The sequence below is a fragment of the Chamaea fasciata genome, unplaced genomic scaffold (genome assembly GCF_029207755.1).
Source record: "Chamaea fasciata isolate MVZ Bird 193981 ecotype frontalis unplaced genomic scaffold, bChaFas1.0.hap1 SCAF_21, whole genome shotgun sequence".
NCBI classification, from domain to species: domain Eukaryota; kingdom Metazoa; phylum Chordata; class Aves; order Passeriformes; family Sylviidae; genus Chamaea; species Chamaea fasciata.
The window spans coordinates 4,705,560-4,726,672 of record NW_027094106.1 but is presented as its reverse complement, the minus strand read 5'-3'; the positions used below and the strand labels follow the sequence as shown (position 1 = coordinate 4,726,672).

The following is a 21,113-nucleotide window of genomic DNA, read 5'->3' as shown; positions in this document are numbered from 1 at the left end:
CACAGATGCAATCTCACACTAATTGCACACATATCTGGGATACAGCTCTGCTCTGCTTCCCAGCTGACGAGAAACCCAACATCCAACTGCTGCATTAACAGCAGGCACTGCAGCTCTGCATCTCCCAGTTGCTGTCTGCCTCATCATCCACCTCAGGGTTTACACACAAACATTGACTGTTTTCACTTTGTGAGGCACTTGCAGCCTTCCAGGGAATTTGCAGAAAGATCAAGGAGCTCTCCTGCATTTCCCCATGCCCAGCAGTGGATGAGAACAGATGCAGAAACCTGCAGAGCCACAGCTCAACATCTCCTTACGTGCCCTGATCTGCTCTTACATGAAAGCCCCGTGATCCCACCCAAAGGAAAGGACTGAATCCTTACAGGGCTCAGGAGAGGAAAAGCAGGAGGACATCCACCAGAGTATGCTCTGTAACAATAATGGAATTTGGAAAAAGCCTTGGGCTGCCAGAAGACTCCCAGCAGCAACACAGTTCAGAGTGCTCACACCGGGATGCAAGACATCAACTTACTAACAGACACCATTAATAAAGCTTGAGGGAAAAATAAAAAACTTCCGGACGTGGAAAGTTTCATATTCTGCAGAAACATCCCAGGAAGACAAACCCTAATAAGAAAAATAAACCCTATGGGCTTGGGAAAAAAACCCTCACTAATATCACACAAACTGATAATATAATGGGTCAACATAATCCTTTCAAAATCGCGATGTTGAGAGTAGAGCAGGGAGCTGTGAAGCAGACAGGAGGTAGCTGGTGACATGATCTGCTGTCTGGGCACTACCAAAGGCAGCTTGGGCCACTGTGACCACAAAAAAGAGGGGAAGAGTGGTAAAAAAGCCTGCCAGCAAAGCAGCTGCCTCTGCCTGAAGGAGCAGGATTTTGCTGGCTGTGCAGAAATCAGCTGAGGCTCATTACTGAGTAACAGGCCGTGAAAAGAACACGTCACTTCTTTTTTTTTTTTTCTTAAGCAAAGGGAAATTCTTCCCTGAGATCTGGGAAGTCATACAAATCCTGATCTCTTCCTGAATAGGCAAAGGATGCTCCCTTCACACAGGATGCTGCTCCTGTGGGCAAAGGGGGCTGCACTTCCTTCTGGGGACACCTCTGCTCCAGGTGTTTCTAGATATTAATCTGCAAAAAATATTCCGGTATAGGGAGAAGCAGAGAGCAAAACAATCTCATGGAAATGCACCTTGACTATGTTTCAATGTCTAATTTTAAAAGAAAACAGAACTACGAAAACGAACGCAAGAAGTGCACAAATATGGGGGGGAAATGTAATAAAATCGTAATAAAATCCGATTTTACCTTTAAGCACCTAACAATGGATGTGCTGGACAAGTACGGCTGAATCCTCTACATTGCTTGAAGCACTGAGTGCCTTCCTCAGTGCTCAGGTCAGCTACAGCTTGTCAGGCACTGCCATTTATACCAGTTTTGGAAGAAGTTCTTACAGGCACCGTAGAGCTCATACCAGCCCTCCAAACAAAGAGATTAACTGATCAAAGCACCCTCAGCTAACAACAGCCTTTTCCCTGGATAGCTTATTAATCCCTGTTTGAAACTGAGAGTGAAACCACTGCACTGGAGTGAAAAACAACACAAAGGCTACAGTGGGGAAATGGAAAGGAAATTCCAGCACACCAGGGAAAATCAAAAATGTCAGTTCCGAGTGGTTGTAGCAAAAAAAACCCTCTACAAGTCAAGAGCTTTTCCACTTTGTGGGATGAACCCCCATGTCATGCTTGGATGTACTGGATGCACAGCCTCAGGAAAACTCTGCACAGTGAACTGCAATGATTGTACATTTCCAGCAAAAAATACAGTCTTGCTTGGAGCATTACAGTTCCAACATGACATCTCCTGCAGTCCAGCCCAAACCCTGGCATGCTGATACCTGTCCTCTCCAGGGGTCACACCCTCTAGGCTAAAACAAACTGTATTTCAAAATAAACAACTACGTAGATCTTCCCTCAGCAAAAAAATGAGATTTAGCAAAATCAATTTAGTTGCTAACTCAGCTTTCAAACGTTACTTGGGTGCAACAGTTCCATAATATAAAAAATAAAATAAAATCTCCATTTTTCCAAATGCCGAGGCAATTTACCTTTCCATCATCCAGAACTGGGCATTAAACATGGAAATGAAAAGTCCCATGGATGGGCAACTAAGTGTATGGCTGAGAAAATTTTTTTTTCCTGGTGCAGGAAACAGAATCACAAGAAAACTTAAGCAGTCTTAAAGCCAACAGGCTTTAAATCTCATTGAGATTTTCGTGTATTTTCATGCACTTTAGTCTCATTAAAACTTAAATAATTTAACAGTAATAGCTTGTATTTACATTGCTCTATGGATGGTCTCTAGAGTAAAAAATAAAGTGCAAATGCTGAATGTATTCCAGCAGTACATTTTAGATAAGGAAAGACAGTACAGAAAAAGTTCCATTTTGTACGGAGTCATATGTGGGTACAAAATCCTGAATTTTTGTTTGTCTGTGCAAGCTGCACATCCTGCAAGTACCAACACCCACGTTCAGCTTGATGTCAGTACCAGCACTGCCTCTCATAAAATGTCACAAATAACGTCAGTCAGGTGCAATTTTCTGTGCTGAAGGCTACAACCAACTATGCAGAATAACAACTCCATCCCCTGACTTGGTGCTACAGTAAATGAAACTTTTAAGAAATCCAAAGAGTCTGCCCAAAGCCCATCTCCACACACAAATACAGAAGTGGCTCTAACAGACTATTGCACTTTCTCTACTGAATTTCAATGCTGCCGTCACCTCAGTCTTTAAGAACGAAAACTGAATTCAATCCCTGTCTTCAAATCTCAGTGTGCATTAAAAGCTGGTAGATAATACAGTTGCAACCTACCCTGATTTTTCACCTCGGCGAATTCCTTATTGTATTCCTCCAGAGTTTCCCTAAGTTTCTGGTTTTCTGTTTCGATGTCGTGCATGCGTTGAACCTTCAGCTGAAGCTGCTGTCCTAAATCCAAGGCTGGAACCGGATCTGAAAAAGAAACAGTAAAAATAAATGAAACAGGAACACTTCTGTGACCCCAGCAGTTCAGAGCACAAGTGTCCTTTTTTCTCCATTTTGGAGCCACCAGGACCCCTCTTCGAGTTGTTAGACCTGGACATCCCTCACATTGTATATCCTGCAAGCTTCAAAAAACCAGAAATATTTCATTCTATATATGTCCCTTTAATACAGAGCCAGGCTGAGAGGGCTGGGGGTGTTCAGCCAGGAGAAGAAAAAGCTCTGGGGAGACCTTAGAGCTCCTTCCAGTGCCTAAAGGGGCTCCAAGAGAGCAGGAGAGGAACCTGGGACAAGGACCTGGAGTGAGAGGACAAGAGGGAATGGCTTCCCACTGCCAGAGGGCAGGGAGAGATGGGATATTGGGAAAAAACTCTTGGCTGGGAGGATGGTGAGGTTCCAGCACAGCTTGCCCTGCTTGTAGCTGCCCCTGGATCCCTGGAAGTGTCCAAGGCCAGGTTGGACAGGGCTTGGAGCACCCTGGGCTAGTGGAAGGTGTCCCTGCCCATGGCAAGGGGTGCAGTGGGATGAGCTTTAAGGTCCCTTCCAACCCAAACCATTCTGTGTCTCCATGAAATTTGGACACGGCTTCTCCACCTTGGCACTAATCCCCAGGAGCGTTCCTGGATGCAGACAGTCGTGATACAAAGGCATGCGAGAGTTTTAATCTTCACATTTTTTACCGCAAAATGAGAATTATTGTGTGAAAAGCAATCAAAATGCACAGCTCACTGACAGCTACTGTCCCTCCCAGGCTTCTACTTGTGCAGGAGTGAATTTCTGAAGCAAACTCTGCCTTCCTGCACAGCAGAGCTCAAACAGGTTCTGTGACCGTGGTGATCTGAGTGGTACTTTTTCTATTGATAGATCAATAATAATCAGAAACGTTGTGTGGATGTAATCAATTCCATGAACCTTGGGTTTGGATCTCTCTTTTTCTTGCACTATTAATCAAATGTCTTCACAATATTAATTCTCTGACGTTCATCCCCTCCTAGTAAAGTGGGTTCTCAGCACACACCTGACATGTGCATGTGTGATTTATTCTGGGACTTCTTCCCAGTCAGGATAGGAAAACTCCGGAGTGTGATGGACTTATAAAAGATTATTGAATATATTTCTGCTGTGGGCGCCAGCATCTCTTGTGAAATGGCTGCAAAGATTTAGTCTCCTGTTGAGGAATGCTAAACACCAAACTCAGTGGATCAACAACAGTATATATTAGGGAGTTCACTTAATTTTCAACCACCACAGTCATTAATTTTTCAGACCACCCTCAGTTCCAGTCTCTGGAAACACATAATAAGTCTATTGTACCTCTGTTAACACATTAAGCATGAGCCTGTGTGTTTTTCAATATGCCAGCGTTGTTGCATAGTTTATAAAAGAATAGCACTGGGTTATGTTGAGCTCAGAGACATTCTAAGTAGCAGCCTGCTGCATTTTGTTACTCGGGTTCTTCAACAGCTTATGGCATTACCCTGTTCATAATACAAAATCTAGGTTGCTTGTCATCTGTTCTCTGTACATACATAGTTTATGACTACATAGCTTTTTCATTTATGCTTTTTAGGCCAAATACTTTTCGTTATTATTATCTGCATTAAAATATTTATAATAAATCAAACTTAAAATGTTATTGTGGCAGAGACAGGGGGGTACAGGTAAGGAATTAGAGAGCTGAAGTGGCAGCAGTAGCACGAGCTGAAGGCTCTGCAGTATTTATGGATGGTCCTATTACGGTGTGGGCTGTCACAACATTCCCCTGCTCCCATGGAGGTCCCTGACCTTCCTGTGCAAGGAGCAGAGTTTTGTCACACTCCTGCAGCTCAGCATCCCCCAAAGAGCCAGCCTGGGACATTCATCTGCTGAGCACAAAGAAAAGCTGGATTGTCTCTCTCTGACCACGTCTGAAATTGTTACAGGAACCACGAATCCCATCGAGCCCGAGATCTTAAGCTTCAGCTGTGGGTATTTCTCTGAAATAAAGTGCCACGATGAAAGAAACCGAACTTGACAAAATTGTGGGTTCACTTCTCCCCACCCTCATTTTAACACGCCCGTTGTGAAAAGCTGGGACATGCACAAGAGGTATTTTGCTCCTAATACACAGGGCTTTTTATATTGAAATCAGGAAAGAATTAAAAGACAAAAATAACGTGGGCATTATAAAGTGAATAATGACGAAACCTTTAGTCAAATTTGCAATCCCTGAGAAGCTTCATGTACAAAATGAAAATGCTTGCAATCTCATAATTATTCATCAGGACATGTATATTTAATTTAGCTCTATTAAAGGTTAATGTTCAAGTAGCAAAACAGTGGCAGAACAAACAAAATGTAAAAAAAAAAAAGTCTCTGTGCATTAAACTTCAAACTTCACTAGAGCCTATTTGAAGGACTAATGGCCTGCAGCCACCAAATACTGCTGGAGGACATGTTAAAAAACCCCATGGGTGAAGCACCTCTTGGACCTAATTTTTATAAACTGCATTAAAGAAAACTAATCGTTGTATGACAATAAAATGACCAACCAGGACATTTTGGGCACAGAGAAAAAAAATTTCTCATGGCAAGCTGCAACATGGTCTTTTCGCTTGAAAAACCTAAAAACCTGTTATTTCTGGAGTATTTATAAACACCAATTAACCTGAAACAAGTATAAACCTTTCAGTCACAATGCCTGTTTTCCTACCTGAGTGGAGCAGATTAAAAATAAATAAAAATACTCTCCTTTCCCAACACATGCATGCATGGAAAAGCATACCTTTTTATATTAACCAGGTTTGCAAAGTATGTTTCATGTCATTTAACAGGAGGTCACTGAATTTTTAAACAAGCAATGGACCAAAACTTTCGATTCATTACACAAACAACAGGCATACAGGGCTCAAAAAAAAAAAAATCAACTGGCCCTGCCTTATGGAGAGAGGCAGCAAAGGAAATGCCCTTTCTGTGGTCTGTAAGAGAGAAAAATCACTTCGCTGAACACTGAAATATGGAAACCTCATCACACATTGCTTTGAGTTGTCTTTTGTGAAATTCCAGAATCCCTGCTAGGCACAGGATAAATAAAAAAAATTAGAAAATTAGTCAAAGGGATCCGATCATCCACAATTTGAAGGAGCGTTTTGCAAGATCATTACTGCCCAAGAGTAGATTGAGATGTCTATTTTTACACTAAATTTAGTGCATTTTTTTTCCCCTCTTGGTTCCTATTCTGCTCGTTTTTCCTAACCCACTTGTTGCACGCCATACCCGCAGAGAAGCCCCCAGCATCCTGCGCTCGCAGGCAGCCCAGCACATCTGGATCCCATCCCTGGGGACGTTTCCTCCACGCTCCCACAGCAGAAACAGAAACCGCCCGATTTCCAACCCCGCAGAGCCCGCTCCTGCCTCTGCCTCCCCGGGGACTGCAGAGCCCTGGGCACATCCCCTGCTGGGACACACCTCACTGTCCCCTCGCAGAGGAGCGTCCGTCCCCACCGAGGAGGAGGATGGACACGTCTCAGTGGACGCAGATGAGAAAACAATTAATGTTACAAATGCGAAGTGATTTTTATAGCAGTTAATACTTCACATCAAACGAGCTGGTGCCACGCAGCCGCAGCTCTCAGGCTGTTCTCACACCACGCACATGCCCTGACAATGAATATTTTTAATATTTTTTCAACAGCAGGGCAAAGGAACCTTTTTTTTTATTTTGGTGCTGTTTAGGTATGTAAAGTACTGACTGCACAAACAATTATAAAAGAAACACGAATATCGATTTTGCCCGAACTACACATTACATGAGGCAGCCCCTCACCACCCGGGGTGCAGATTTGGGCGTCACAATGTGAGAAAGATTTAAAGCTGTTAGAGAGTGTCCAAAGGAGGGACAGCAAGACGGTGAAGGGTCGGGAGGGGCCGTGCAAGGAGCAGCTGAGGGCACTTGGTTTGTTCAGCTGGAGGAGACTGAAGGGAGGCTCACTGTAGCTGCAGCTCTGCCCTCTGTGACCAGGGACAGCAAGAGGGAACGGCTGGAGCCGTGTCAGGGCAGGTGCAGGCCGGGTATCAAGAGAAGGTTCTTCTCCCAGAGGGTGAGGGCTTTGCCCAGGCTCCCCAGGGAATGGGCACAGCCTCGGGGCTGCCAAAGCTCCAGGAGAATTTGGGTGGGATTATTTGGGCTGTGTTGGACTGATGATCCTTGTGGACCCCTTCCAGCTCAGGATATTCTACGACTCTACAATCCAACCCCCGCCCCTCATCGCTCAGCCCAAACCCACCCTCAATCCCCGAGTCACAACAGGGCCACCGATGACTGAATTCCCAAGTGAGTTTTGGTGCTGAACCCCCATTCCTCCCCCGTCCTGCGAGCTGGAAGCTGGCACAGCTCTCAGTGTCAACAATCCCATGCCGGTGTTGACACCGCGGGCTTGCCCTCCCCATCACTACGGCCACAATGACCACGGCTGCCCCCGCGCCCCTCGCCCGGTGACATCCCACTCCCGCCCGCCTTCCTTTTCGCCAGGGCACTCTGGGCTAATGTAATCATACGATTACATAATTAACCCAGCTGTCTCATTAAGAAAATCAACTGGAATTCAGGGCATAATTAGTCATACAGCAATTAGCATGCTGATGAGCAACTGATGAAAAGCTGTCTCGATATAGAGTATGCTGGGACCACCCTCGTTATTTAAGGAGAGGGGGGAAAAGCCCACCTCGGCTCATGGAAAAGGAGCTCCTGCGGGACAGGGAATGCTTAAAGTTTATCTTTAACCCTTCGGCCGTGGCTGTTGCTGCTGCGAGGGCTGAGGACCCCCGACAACACCGAGAGGGGCTGATGGCGGGGTTTGCCAAACCGAGTGGAAAAACCGTGTCATTGTTTAAATGTACAATTTACAGCGCGCGGGGCCAGATCACCCTCTCTCCCCATATATATTTATATAAATACATATCTTTAACCCCAGGGCTGCGGAGCGCTGCTCGGCGGGAGCAGTCCCGAGGAACGGGCTCCTACAGCCCCGCCGGGAGGGAGCACCGGGACCCCCGGAGGAACCCCGGAGTGACTGCAGGGACCCCCAAAGGGGCTGCCCCGATCCCCGGAGTGACTGCAGGGACCCCCAAAGGGGCTGCCCCGATCCCCGGAGTGACTGCAGGGACCCCCAAAGGGGCTGCCCCGATCCCCGGAGTGACTGCAGGACCCCCGGAGGTGCTGTCCGGACCCCCAAAGAGGCTGCCCGGATTCCCAGAGCGGCTGTCCGGACCCCCAAGGAGGCTGTCCGGACCCCGCAGTGACCATCCGGACCCCGCAGGAGCCCCCGGGACCCCCGGCCAACCCCGGCGGGGAGAGCGGCAAAGCCCGGCCTGGATCGCAGCGTGGGCGGATCGGGCGGCGGCCGCGAGTGCCGGCGCGGTGCCGGGGGGCTCCTGACACGCTGTAAAATCACCACAAACGGGGTCTGTCCGTGCGGTGAGACCCCCGCGGATGGGCCAGGGGCTGCACGAAAGCCCAGCGCTCCGCTCTGCCCTGCCCGAGGTTTGCTCTCGGCTTATTCACAAAATACGCTCATAGAAATCACAGAGTCATGGAATGATTTGGGTTAGAAGGGACCTTAAAGCTCATCTCGTTCCACTCCCTGCCACGGGCAGGGACACCTTCCGCTGTCCCATGCTGTTCCAATCCCTATCCAACCTGGCCTTGGACACTGCCAGGGATCCAGGGGCAGCCACAGCTTCTCTGGGCACCCTGTGCCAGGGCCTGCCCACCCTCCCAGGGAACAATTCCTTCCCAATATCTAAATTAAACCTCTTTTCCTTTGAACCTATTCCTTTGGTATCATAACATGGAGCTCCCAAAGAGCCTCTTCCAAAACAAAGGACTTGCCTTTTAATACCCCCCCGCCCCCCTGCCCTTCATTTACAGGCCTGTAACACTGGAAACGATAAGAAAGCAAGTTATGAAACAGTGCCAGAACTACAGGGGCAATTAATAATTTATATCACTGGAAATGTGTTTCCTAAGGTTGGGATCTAAAAATAATTCAAGGAAGGCAACGCGTCTCTTTCAACGCGACTGAATTTCTGCGGCCCGAACCCGGCTGTAAGCGAAGCTCTCGGTGATCGCTCACCAGAAACACCCACACGAAACGATAAGGGAGGGAGAAAAAAAAAAAATCCTCCTAAAACACAGCTTTATTAACGCGCTTTAACTTTTTCAGAGGCAGGAGTTCAGCCCCGCTGTCACAATGTTTCGGTCGCGAAGTAAAGGAAGTTTTTTTTTTTTTGCCCTTCCTGAGCGCAACACTGCTCTTTGCAGGGAGTGTTCCTGCCGGAGAATGATCCCTGGATTACAGACACGGAGAAGCTCCACGAGCCTCTGATGCACTAACTGCTTTCGTGGGAGACTGCATGTCTGAAAATAACCTGAAAACGTGTTTTAGAAAAAATAATAATTACATTGTAGCTTTTGAATATTCAAACACCTCACAGCATACTTAATTAATTCATTAATTATTCCCCAGAAATTTCAGGGGTAAATTGAAATAGCCTAGAGAGACTGAGACAAAGATTTCATGGAATAAATGATAGCTTTGCTCCCGTTCCCCTATGACTCTGGTAGCCCAGGGACAGAAGAGTTATAGCCGTAATTCCATTTGAAACAAAGCTCATCATCTCTCCAACCCCTCACTTCATAAAAACCATGAAAAGGTTCTTCCTTCAATCAACAATTATACATATTTTCTTACTCCCCCATCCCACAGGACTGGGATCTATGTCTTCCTTTTATTTATTTTTTTTTCCCACTTTTTAACAGCATTCTGCTCACCCTCCGGCTGTCAGAGCGTTCTGTGCAGCCTGTACCGGGGAATTCAAAGTGCCCACAAGAGGGTGAGGGACTCTTATTTTCCTCGTCAGAAAAAAGAAGGGGGGAAAAAAAAAAAAAAGAAGCCGAAACCCAAATTTTGCCGACCTCTGGAAGCAGCAAAGCCAGACTGATGGGACCCCCCTGCGTGGGGCCGGGGGAGCGGCAGCAGACCGGCGCCTTTCCTCCCCATTAATCACGGCGCAAGTTCTCCAAAGCTTGCGGGGTTAAATGAAACAGCACGGGACGGTGTACAGGCAATGTGACCGCAATCGTACAGATCCCTCCCGGACTGCGGTCCTTACAGCTCGTGGGCTATTATTTAAAAACATTCTTTATTTATCTCCCGGCTCGGGAATGGTTACTGGCAGAAAGATGCCCCGCATTGAGATGCATCACTATCCTAGAATCAAAAAAAAAATCACGTAAGGGAGAGTAAATGATCGACCCCCTCACGAACTGCACTGCAGTTCCCTCTATTTTCAAACGGGTAAATCCTCAGAAAAGTTTTTAATATTAAACGTGGGGTTTGCATAATAGGTAGGGCAGTATTTGATGGCGCCATGTCAGCTGAAAAAGAACCTAATGAGTTACAAGAGAAGCCACTGCAACTGAAAAGGCTCCAGTTTGATTGTTAATGTTCTAGTAATGGCCCAGGACACTGGAATTTCTGCTCACACAGCGAGCTCAGTGCAAAGGACAGTTGCAGAAAAAACTCTTCTACTTCAAGTTTCATTTCTCCTACTTGGAGATTATAGAAGAAAAAAGAGCCTTCTACTATGTTTGAAAGCATTTGTGCTATATTCATCCCTTCTTTCTCCTAAAAGCTTCTGAACAGACTTAGCACTAAACCCTCCGAAAGCCAGGGTTTATTCTAATTCCAGTTCACATTCCTGCAACCGAGAAAGGGAAAGTCCAATATTCTCCCTCCCCAGCACGCTCTGCCTTTTGCTCCAATCTCAGGCCTTGGGGCTGCTCTAAACCTCTCCCTGCAGCAACATCTTCCGAGGGGCTGCGGTGCCACCCTGCAGGTGAACACAGCCCCTTCCCGCAGGGATATCTGCTGGGATATCTCCTTCTACAGCACATTCTTCCTGCTCCTGTTCCCTGCATCCTTCCCCTTATCTGCACCTCACCTCTTCCTTCCGTGCCTCCAGCCTACCAAGTAAAATAGGGCTTGACAACCACACAATAAATTTTTTAAAGTGAATGCTTTAGGGATATTTCTTCCTCTGAATATTTATTCCGGCTTTTACAAAGGAATTTATCCAATTATTAATTCAACGGGAAAAACTAGAGAAAAAAAGTATGTGATCAGACAAGCCCAACTTCAAGCCACGTATTCAGGTAACAGAACTGTTTTCAGTTATTTTGACATGGGTTTCAAAACAGAAGGATAAAGTGAATGAGTTCCAAAGATGAGAACTGGCCAGGACTTTGTGCTCCGTGTGAAAGTAGGTGTGTAACACTGACAGTGCTGCCCTACCGGCATGCACTGACCCAGCACACATCCACACATCCCAAACTTCACGTCGTGCTGTGGCTCGGAATTCCAGCCCCACGGGGAACGAGGCTGAAATGACTATGAGCTGCTTGTACATTCCTCAGCACTGGACTGCCAAGGCTGGAGCAGCATCCTGGGCCATTCAGGATACTCTGGAAAACGAAAGGCGGCAGCTCTGCCCCTCTGAGAACTCCGCTCAAATCTCCCCTCTGCAGTCGGGACTTTAAACTGTCCCTCTCACTCCCACTCTTTTTAGATTTGCAGAAAAGTGTGGGGAGAATCACTAAATTTCTACAATCCATAATTTTTTTTACAGTACAGACTTTGCTTCCAGATTTTCCTGTTTGTGCAACACCTTCTTTTTGCCTGCTCTAATCATGCAGGTGACGCATCAAGGATTTTGGCTTCAGATGGGATCCACTCACCAGCTAAATCACTGCCTGCAGCCACAGGGGTTTATGGCTTTTCACTCTTTCAAGTATTAACTATGCTCAATTTTCTGCTTAATTTTATCAGATTTTCAAGTGTGTTTAGAAAGAAACCCAACTGCTGCGTTTGAGGGGTGTCTGTGCCACTTCTGTGTCTGTTAGCAAGTTCATTTTGCTTCCTTTCCCCCTGAGAGTACTCGCTGTAATATTGTTTTCCTTTCCCTCTAAGGTTGAGAAAAGGCACATGAATGTGCCTTGTATGAATATTCATTTCCCTTGTACAGTCTGGAGCAGCAAAACCGTAAACTTGTTCATTTTATGGGTCTGTCCTTTGTTTTATTCCAACATATTTTATTGGGAAAGGGGTGACAGTTTTGACATGTATTGTTATCAAATGAGGAGGAACTGCCTAAAATTTTTCGCACTGCAATGATACCAAACATTTCTGAAAAATGGTCTGTGCTGTTCAGCCTCGATGTACCACAAACTCAGGGTTTACTATGATCTGATCTTGCTCTTTAGACAGTTTTGCCAACCAATTAACCATTATCTCAGCCAAGAGCACTCCAGGTATCAGCTTTTTCAAACCCTTTATAGTATTCTCCTTTGGGATGTGCTTAAACACAGTCCCTCAGACTAAACCTTGTTTCCCTCACCTCTTTTTATTGTCCCCTGAATTTACATTCACCCAGCTCTCCCTACAGGCAGAAAAGGCTGGGGGTACTTAGGTTGAAATTTTAGCACACCATGAATCATCTGGGTCTGTAAAAGTCTTTATTATACAGACTTTCTTACCAGGGCTGGCATTAACCTTTCTGCTTAACACTACACTTTCCCAAAAATCCAAACAAGTCACAGGATGTACATAAACACAACAACTTCATACACATTTATCACCTCCCACATGAGCAGCGGATAAGTTTTCTGGGGGAAAAAACCCCAATCAAATCCAACATCAAACCTGTTTTTCTCTTGTATCACCTTTAACCTCAGGACATTGATCAGATACACTTTAAATGGAATTTTCTCATAGCCCAAACAGCACTGCAAGTCTGGAGAGGGCCGTGAGTTGTAAATAATCAAAAGGCAAAGGCTGATAAATGGCTGATTATTTGCAAGCACTGCAAATAATTTTCATTTCTGCCTTTAGAAGTAATTCCCTCACACTTACTTAGTGCTTTACTGCTCATTTATTGGAAAAGAACTTTGTGTTTTCTCAGCTAAAGCATTCTTTGGAAAAAGAACGCCCTATGCAGGGCAGTTGGAATTTGCAAGGCTGAACTGGGATTGTGTGTAGACTAAAATACTACATGTAGGTGTGTGGAAAACTCCTCTGGAAAGAGCCTGCTCCCCCTGCAAACCCCTTTGTGAGACACAGGCCCCACGGCTGGGTGTGCAATTTATGATGGCAAAGAGCAAGGGAAAGATAAAATTTCCACTTCAGCCATCTTTCACTGTTATTGCTTTTGATTGTTTTGACAGGGCACATTAAAAAAAAAAAAATCTTATTTTTACCTTCTCTGTTTTTTGTTATACTTCCCTTCAACAGCAGATCCTCTGAGCTAAAACCCACATCACACACATTACATAGCACCAAACCTGATCACAGCACAGACCCGGGAAGGGTCTCCAATAAAACCACACACACACACATCCCCTCTTACACCCCGAGAGTTGTTTCGTTTCCTGATGGGAAAATTCCCATTAAGGAGAAACGAAACCCATTTCTGGCCCAGCCCTGGAAGGCGGCACAGCCCCTCCAAACCCAGAGCAAACAGTTTGCATTAACCTTCCCTCGCTCTCAAATGTGCACATGCTGAAATACTCTGTGTTTTTTCCTATTCTATGGACTGAACCCAACTGGGCTTAATTGTGCCACATCCAGAGAGCACAGTTTGTGTTTAAAGGCAGAATTGTTTCTTCTTTGCCTACACAGGAGCAATACTGAGACAAAATACTGAGCAAATTCACCGTGGCACTGGGCTGTAACTTCAGTGATCCATTGCAGAAAGAAGACTCTATTTAACCACTTCATCCAGACACTGACACCTGGCATTCACTTGGTCTCCACCTTGTAACTTTTACTTGAAAATTACACTGAAGTTTTGTTTTAAAAAAAATAAAGTCGTTCCTTTTTGGAAATAAAAATATTTAGCGTTTTTAATGCTCAGTATTTTTCCTTTGAAGACTTAGGAAAAAGAAAAGGAATTTCGAATATACTGTTTCTGCAAGGCAACACCGCTCCTCCAAACACACAACGAGGCTCCAATTTCACTTTAAGTGCTTGCAGGATTAAGACCCTAAAAGCCAAGGGTGTTAACATAATACACTTATTTTATAAAACTGGAGACAAAGGAATCTTGAACAGATGGAAGAAAGCTTCCTCAAAACACAGACCCAACCTCCGTTTACTTCAAAATAAATGTATTCACATTATTTTTAAAGGTAAGTTGTGACAACCTTGTTGATTAGTGCAATTCATGTGGCAGCATTCGCTTTTCCCTTGCTCTGTACTGCATACTGAAAATAAGGCAATTAAATGAGAAAATTAATTCCATTAATTAAAAATGTTCAGTCTCAAGCAAGACAGAACGATATGAGCTGTATAAATGTACATAAACCAAAATGTTTTCCTTGACATGTACTTTCCTTTAGGAAGGATAAATTTTGCAGCACAAAGTAATGATAATGCTATTTTACCACCATCATAAAGCTGGAGAGAGATATATAAAAGGTCTGGTTTATCTTTTAAAGAAAAACCCCCTGATGTACATAGGAAAATTTACAAGTAAAATACCATCCTTCCCACAAATTCCTTACTGGCGAGCCTGAGTGAAAACCCTGGTCAGGTCAGGAAAGAAAATCATTAAACTTTGCTGAATCCATAAAGCGCTGTAGCTGGAGTTTCAATACAGATCATTTTATAGTAAAATTAAAATAGAAGCCCTTTTTAATTATATAAAGTGTGCACATTATTACTGAGGAGAGAAATACACGCTTTCCTCAAGAACCATAAAATTGGCTGCTGGGAATTAGACTTCAGCTGCAATTATTATATGGTCCTATAAAGGATATTGAAAGTCTGATAAAATTGCACCCTTGTCATGTAACAGCGATGCTTAATGCTAAATAACCACTCTGCAGCATTCCAGGCATAGCTTCCCCCAAACATCATCCCTCCCTTCTCACACCGAAAAGAAAACACAGCAGCATTGGGGAGCTAAAAGTGTACCTAAATATTTGAAATACCAAATGAACAGGTCAAAAGATATGTAAAGCCACAAGGAGGCAAAGCAACACGTGTGATAAATGAATACTGATGGCTGTTTATAAAGGAGAGCTCTCCACGGATACCCACCCAACCCTCCAGGGACACTGCCCAGCCCTCCACGGATACCCAAGGGAGCAGACTACACAGGATGAGAGGGGGGGGGGAAAAAAAGAGCAACACAACGAAGCAGAGTGACAAAGACCAGTGCCATACATTCCTGATGGCTGCTTTCCTTCTCCTTGCAGTGTGTGTTGTAAACTGTGAGTATTTGTTATGCCTGCACACAGCTACAGGAGACTGGCTGGACTTCTCCTGGAGAACCTGGAATTTGCTTTTACCTCAGACCTCCAGGTAAGATCATGGGCCTAAAACCTGGAGGTATTTCTCATCCCACAGTCTCCACTGCGCTCCCAACTCAGCCAGGCTGAAGTTTTTATGTGTATTAAGAATATCAAAGAAATATTTCTCTGACAGGTGACATAAGGCACGTGCAGGGGATGGAGGGGCAAGAGAGAGGCTGTGGGGTGTGGGAGCAGGGCTGTAAATTTTGCTCCTGCAAGTGAAGGAAAAGAGAAAATTCTTTCTCCTCCAAAGAAGTCCTGACAAAGTCCCTCACCATTTCAACAGAGTGAGATACAAATCCTACCTTCTCCTCAAGGCTTGGTCTGATCTGCTGCTCAGATCCCAGCACCTGTGATCTTGCCAGACTTCAGAAAGAAGCCTCTGCACAAGAGCACACGAAGGATCCCACACAGCTCTTGTTTGACACCACTTCTCAGTCGTGAAAAAAGCCAGACTGTTCCAACTCAAACCTACTCAGCTCCCAAATTACGGCAGGAAACTGCAGCGAGTGTGAGTGCGGAGATGGAGGGGCTGCAGTGCCTCTCCCCAGCGCTCACTGCTGGACTCCCAGGCTGCAGATTTGCTGGCAATGTTTCCATGGAGGGGTTTCTTTCCAAGCCAGAGCTGTGGGTGCCCACCCCAGCCCCACTCCGCTCGTGCCAGTCAAACTGCCCATGATGGTCAGGACCCTCTCTGAGTTACCCACCCCTCCCATGGCACGAGCAGGTGGCCAAAGGGAGCAGTTCTGTGTTCAGTTGAACATTACTGAGACTCTGAGCAGGAAATAAGTGAAGGAAAACTCACAGACCACAGCTGACTAACCTAAAAACAACATTTCCAAGGCAGTTGTGGCTCAGGAAGAGCGTGGTGAGTCCCTGCATCCCTACAGAAGGACTGGCCACTGGGTGCTGCTCAACTAGGAATGGGAAAGTATGAAAAAATACATTTTTTAGCTCAGACGGAGCATCTGAAAACACTGACCTTTCAACCAGTTAATCATTAAATTAAAACATTAAAAATTAAATTTTTATTTGAAGCATGCATGAAATGCACTCCTTAAATGGTAAAACCAGTAAAGGTCAGGGTACTAGGAAACCTTTAAAGTATTTAAAAGTATTAATTACACCTCAAAACCCATCTGGAGGTATTTTGAATACTATATATATATATATATATGTTAATGTTCTATCGAACTATAAAATGACACACAGAGTCCATGTGTCAACAGCTCAGTCAGGCCAAGATGTGGCAGTGGAGACTTGGGCTCCTCACTCCCTCTCTGCTGTGGGTACAGCTGCAAAAAGAAAATCTGCTCAGGCAGTTATTTATTTACCACTGGGGAAAACAAAAAAAATCAACTCCCAAAATGTAAAAAGAAATGAACTGAAACCAAATGCCGAACAAAGAAAGTTTGGATGCCAAGCAAAAGGGAAGTTGAAAACACATACAATAAAGGCCTTTGAATAAAATTTATGATCACACTTACACTGCACAGAACTGAAATTTGGTAGTGATTTACTTTTCAGTAAGGCTTTTTCTTTTGTTTTTTTTGGAAGGCATGAAAAGTTTTCTCTACCCTTTAAAAGTACAAATATTGCTGTTTCTTGGTGAAGCTTCGAGATGCCTTTTTTTTGTTAAAATTGTCTGAACCCTCTAACAAAATACTGAGGATCACACAGTATCATAATAATATAAATTGATTCATATGAACATTAACATGTAAATGCAATGAGAAGTCCTGAAATGTGCCACAGTTACAGTTCTCTCCATTAGAAACAATACAGGAGTCTGTCAGTTCCAGAAAAAAACCATTGCTCGTATTTACCTTATTAAAGGTAGGAAAAATGCCCAGTAGCATTCACACAAACATGAACCATTAATTTCTCAGAATAAGGGAATAATTTGCTTACCTGGAACATCAATTAATCTCTTATAAACATTCAAGAAGGCTGCCTCTGCTTCTTTGCTTCGTTTACCCAATGCATCAATCTAAAAGGGGAGATGAGAAAAGAAGCTTGAAGTCTTGTTCCAATGCCACTCTCACACTCAGAGCTATAAATATAAATTAATAATTCCATGTAAAACTAGTAAGTACCTAAAAAGTGAACCCAGGTCTCCTGCGTACAGCTCCTATAGAAGAAGTCTTAAAAGACTGTTCCTCCTACATTTGTACTAAATATAATTTAAAGGTCCATTTTTCAGCCCAATAACAAGCAGCAACAATTTCATGAACTCTCCTGCCTGTTGAGATTCTTTACTTTAAATCTTTATAAAAAGTCTGGTATTTGCCAGGCAGATTCTCTCCTCAACAACTGTTTTCCTTTACCACTTATTGAGATCTAACACAGCAAACGGAACCGTGGCCACTTCTGATGTCCCACTCTGCCTTTATTGTGGCAAATAATTTTTTCTATTTTTTCCAATAAGCCTGTGAGAAGATGAAAAGATGAACTTGATGAGCACCCTGTGATACTTAACACTAAATAACTGTGAATCTTCTACATGCAGAGAAGTTTTCTGATACAGCTCAGGCACAGTCTGCACTCCTGAGCTCCCCTGACCAGCTTCTCCTTGTGTTCTGTAACACACGCAATACTCAACTAAGAATTTATTTTTACCATTTTATTATTTTTCCCCTACGTCTGTATTTTCATCTAAAACTCCATTTTACAAGGAAAGGCAGCTTAACGGCTCTGAGAATAAAGTACTTATTCCACAACAACTTTTTCCTGGTAAATATGTATTTTCCTATTGTACTAGAAACCGGAGGATTTACTCTTGCTTCATATTGACAATAAACAACCCAACTGACTCAGGATCAGATCCAGTGAATTAATGCTCCAAAGCAGAGGGACAGAAAGGGAAACAGGAAAGCCTGACACAGCTCTGTGGCAGCTTACCCAAATCAGGAAACCAAAGGCATGGAGATTATCGTTCCCATATTTTAATAAAAGGCAAGGAAGGATCTGAAGAACTGCGGATACAAAGGCCTGATATCAATTCTTCTGTGTATTTGAAAGGCAGGGAATATTATGGAACCATTTAAAGGTGCGGACGTCACCGCGGCCTAAAAAAAGGAAGGCCCTGTCTGAAAAACGTCCTTGAATTCTTTCTCTACATTATTGATTCGGTAGATAAGGCAGAAACAATGGCCCGAGTTTACTGTATCTGTATTTCAGGAAAGTATCTGATATTTTATCCTGCAGGAGGGGGATTTGCAGCGCTGGGAAGTGTGTGACCAAGCCAGGGCTTCGCCAGCGCCGGGTGCCCGGGAGAGGAAGAGGAGGGGAGATAAAGCAGGAGGGTGCTGTGGGGTCAGCCCTGGTGCCACTCGTGTTTACTTTGGCCTCTGTGAAGAGAAGGGGAAGATTTGGGAAGGGAGAGGGGGGCAATCCTACAATGTGGATGATTAAATAATGTCAGGAGACGGCGTCGGGGCTGGTGTGGATCAGCCTCGTGGCTGGTGACTGGTCAGGATCCTTAGGGGCAGGATTAAGGCCAGAAAACCGAAGGACAAGGACAGCAGCAGAAATCACACAGGAGCACAATGCACAAGGTATAAGCCAAGAAAAGGCCTGGAGGAGGGGAGGAGGGGTCAAGGAGGGAAATAAGGACACGGGCAGAGTGCACACAGCATTTGGCAGCAGCAGCAGCAAGGAAATCTTGGGAGATACGGAGAGAGGCTGGGAAGAGACAAGTTCTGGCAACACCATATGAAGCTGTATTTAAAGAAATAAACTAAGTTCCTATTTCGCTTACATCCCCCCAGGATCTCGACTGATTTATGGAGACGGGTGGAGGCGTGGTGTAACAGACACCTGACCTATCTGCAACCTATCAAAGGGTATTGGAGAAGTGGTAAGTGAGCATCAGGTGTCGAAATGACGGAGGATGTGGAGAGCAGATATAAACTCTCAAGAGGAGCTGGCCAGGCTGGTCTTTCAGGGTTTACCAAGAAAGACCAGGAAAGGCAGTGGAGATGTGCCACGGGGCAAGGGATTGATTGATGATTGTGAATAACCCACTTAATAATCTGAATTTAAGCAATCACAGATGGACTGATGCTCGTCAGGGAAGGAGAACAGAAGCAATTCGGAGAGAACATTTTCACACGAGGAGCGCTCGGAATGAGCCTGTGGAACGAAGTGCCAAAGGCAGGGAGGCCCCGGGATGTGTAAATCCATGCTGGGGAGTGTCAGGCACTGCTCGGGGATGGGGTGAGAAGGAAGGGGCACCACCAGGGCCACTGGTGCAGTTGAGCTGTTTCATGGGTGCACAGAGACTCTCTGAAGGCCAAACCACACCATATGTTACACTTCTGGACTCCATCGTTCCCACATTCAATTTTCTCTCGCTGCTGCTCGGCAGAGAGCAGCCAAATTTAAATTACTATTATTAAATACAATTAGCATTACAGCACTGATTCTGTACTGTATTTTGAAAAATTCATTTGCCCCTTTTATGAAAAGCAAAGCACTGAAAATGCTTCCATTTCTGGGAAATAACACGATGGATTTGTTTCCCTATTACAGTTTTCCCACATTTTAATAAAGAGCATTTGTACTTTTATTCTCTCTAAGTATTATAGAAGATATGGTTTATTTGCTCCTTACCAGTTATAGAGTGATGGAAATATAAACCAGATTTGAAACAACATCTTGCAAGGAGATCAGAGACTTTCCAAAGGAAGCAGTTTGTAAATCACAGGTATTTTACACCTTTTTTCACCCTCAAATTCAGAACCAGAATTCCAAACAATCCCACTAGGCAGAAATATGGTTTCATGTTTTAGTTGTTAAAATAAATAAATCAACCTGTCTGGTTTAAAGTTTTACTAAAAATGAGCACTGCAACTATTTTATATTTTAAAATAAAATTTAGAAAAAGCACCATTACAGCTTTAACTGGAATAAAAAAAAATAATTAAGCATGCCAGCACCCAGGTGCATAAGGAAATAAGGAAATGTGGGAGGAAAAAGACATCAAAAATAGCAAAATATAAATTAAGTCCAGAGAGAGTAGGAAACAGAGCACTGAGATGACATGGAAACATTTGGAAGTTCACTGGAAATTTTTCAAATCAAAGTAAAATCGGTTCAGGAGCCAAGAAGGCTGAGCTGCAATCAGCTCACATTAAACCATTGAACTACATTATAAAACTCTTGCTGAACATTTTTATTTGACTCTAAAAACTTCAGGGACCCTGCAAGAAGTCAACTTATAATTACACTCGCGTTGTCTTGACACGAGCTTAGCTCCAAATCTTAATTTATCTAAACCAGGCCCCATTATGTCTTCTCTGAGCAGCAAGAAACAACGGTGACCTCTGTATTCCCCACCACCCCCATAAACATATGTTCACTTTTAAGTTTTGGCATCCTATTTGTCTTGATAATACCACTGGCGCTGCAGTGAGATAACAGAACAGAGACACCAGGAATCCTCCCTGCTCAGCACAGCCTTCATCTCCCTCTTCATCCCCAAAACATCGCCGCGGCTACGTGGAGGAGCCAGACACGGGCTGAGACCAGTCCTCCCTTTATCCGCCTTGTTTTTCCAGGTCAGGTGCTCTCCTGAGTTGATGCTCAGGGTACTAAGGTCACCCTTCCCCTCCAGAATCGTCTCCTTCCAGCCCGCCCATGAAGATCCCCGTGG

The 21,113-nt window shown here is 44.4% G+C and overlaps 1 protein-coding gene across 6 annotated transcripts in view; it reads right to left on the bottom strand.

Moving 5' to 3' along the window:
• CUX1 (cut like homeobox 1) overlaps positions 1-21,113 on the bottom strand; it is a 268,820-nt gene that overhangs the window by 134,201 nt on the left and 113,506 nt on the right. For all 6 annotated transcript variants that reach the window (XM_066202184.1, XM_066202180.1, XM_066202181.1 and 3 more), the window contains exons 4-5: positions 17,369-17,447; positions 2,899-3,036 (exon numbers count right to left, since the gene is read on the bottom strand). In XM_066202184.1, coding sequence (XP_066058281.1) covers positions 2,899-3,036; positions 17,369-17,447 — 217 coding nt within the window. The remainder of the gene's footprint in view (positions 1-2,898; positions 3,037-17,368; positions 17,448-21,113) is intronic.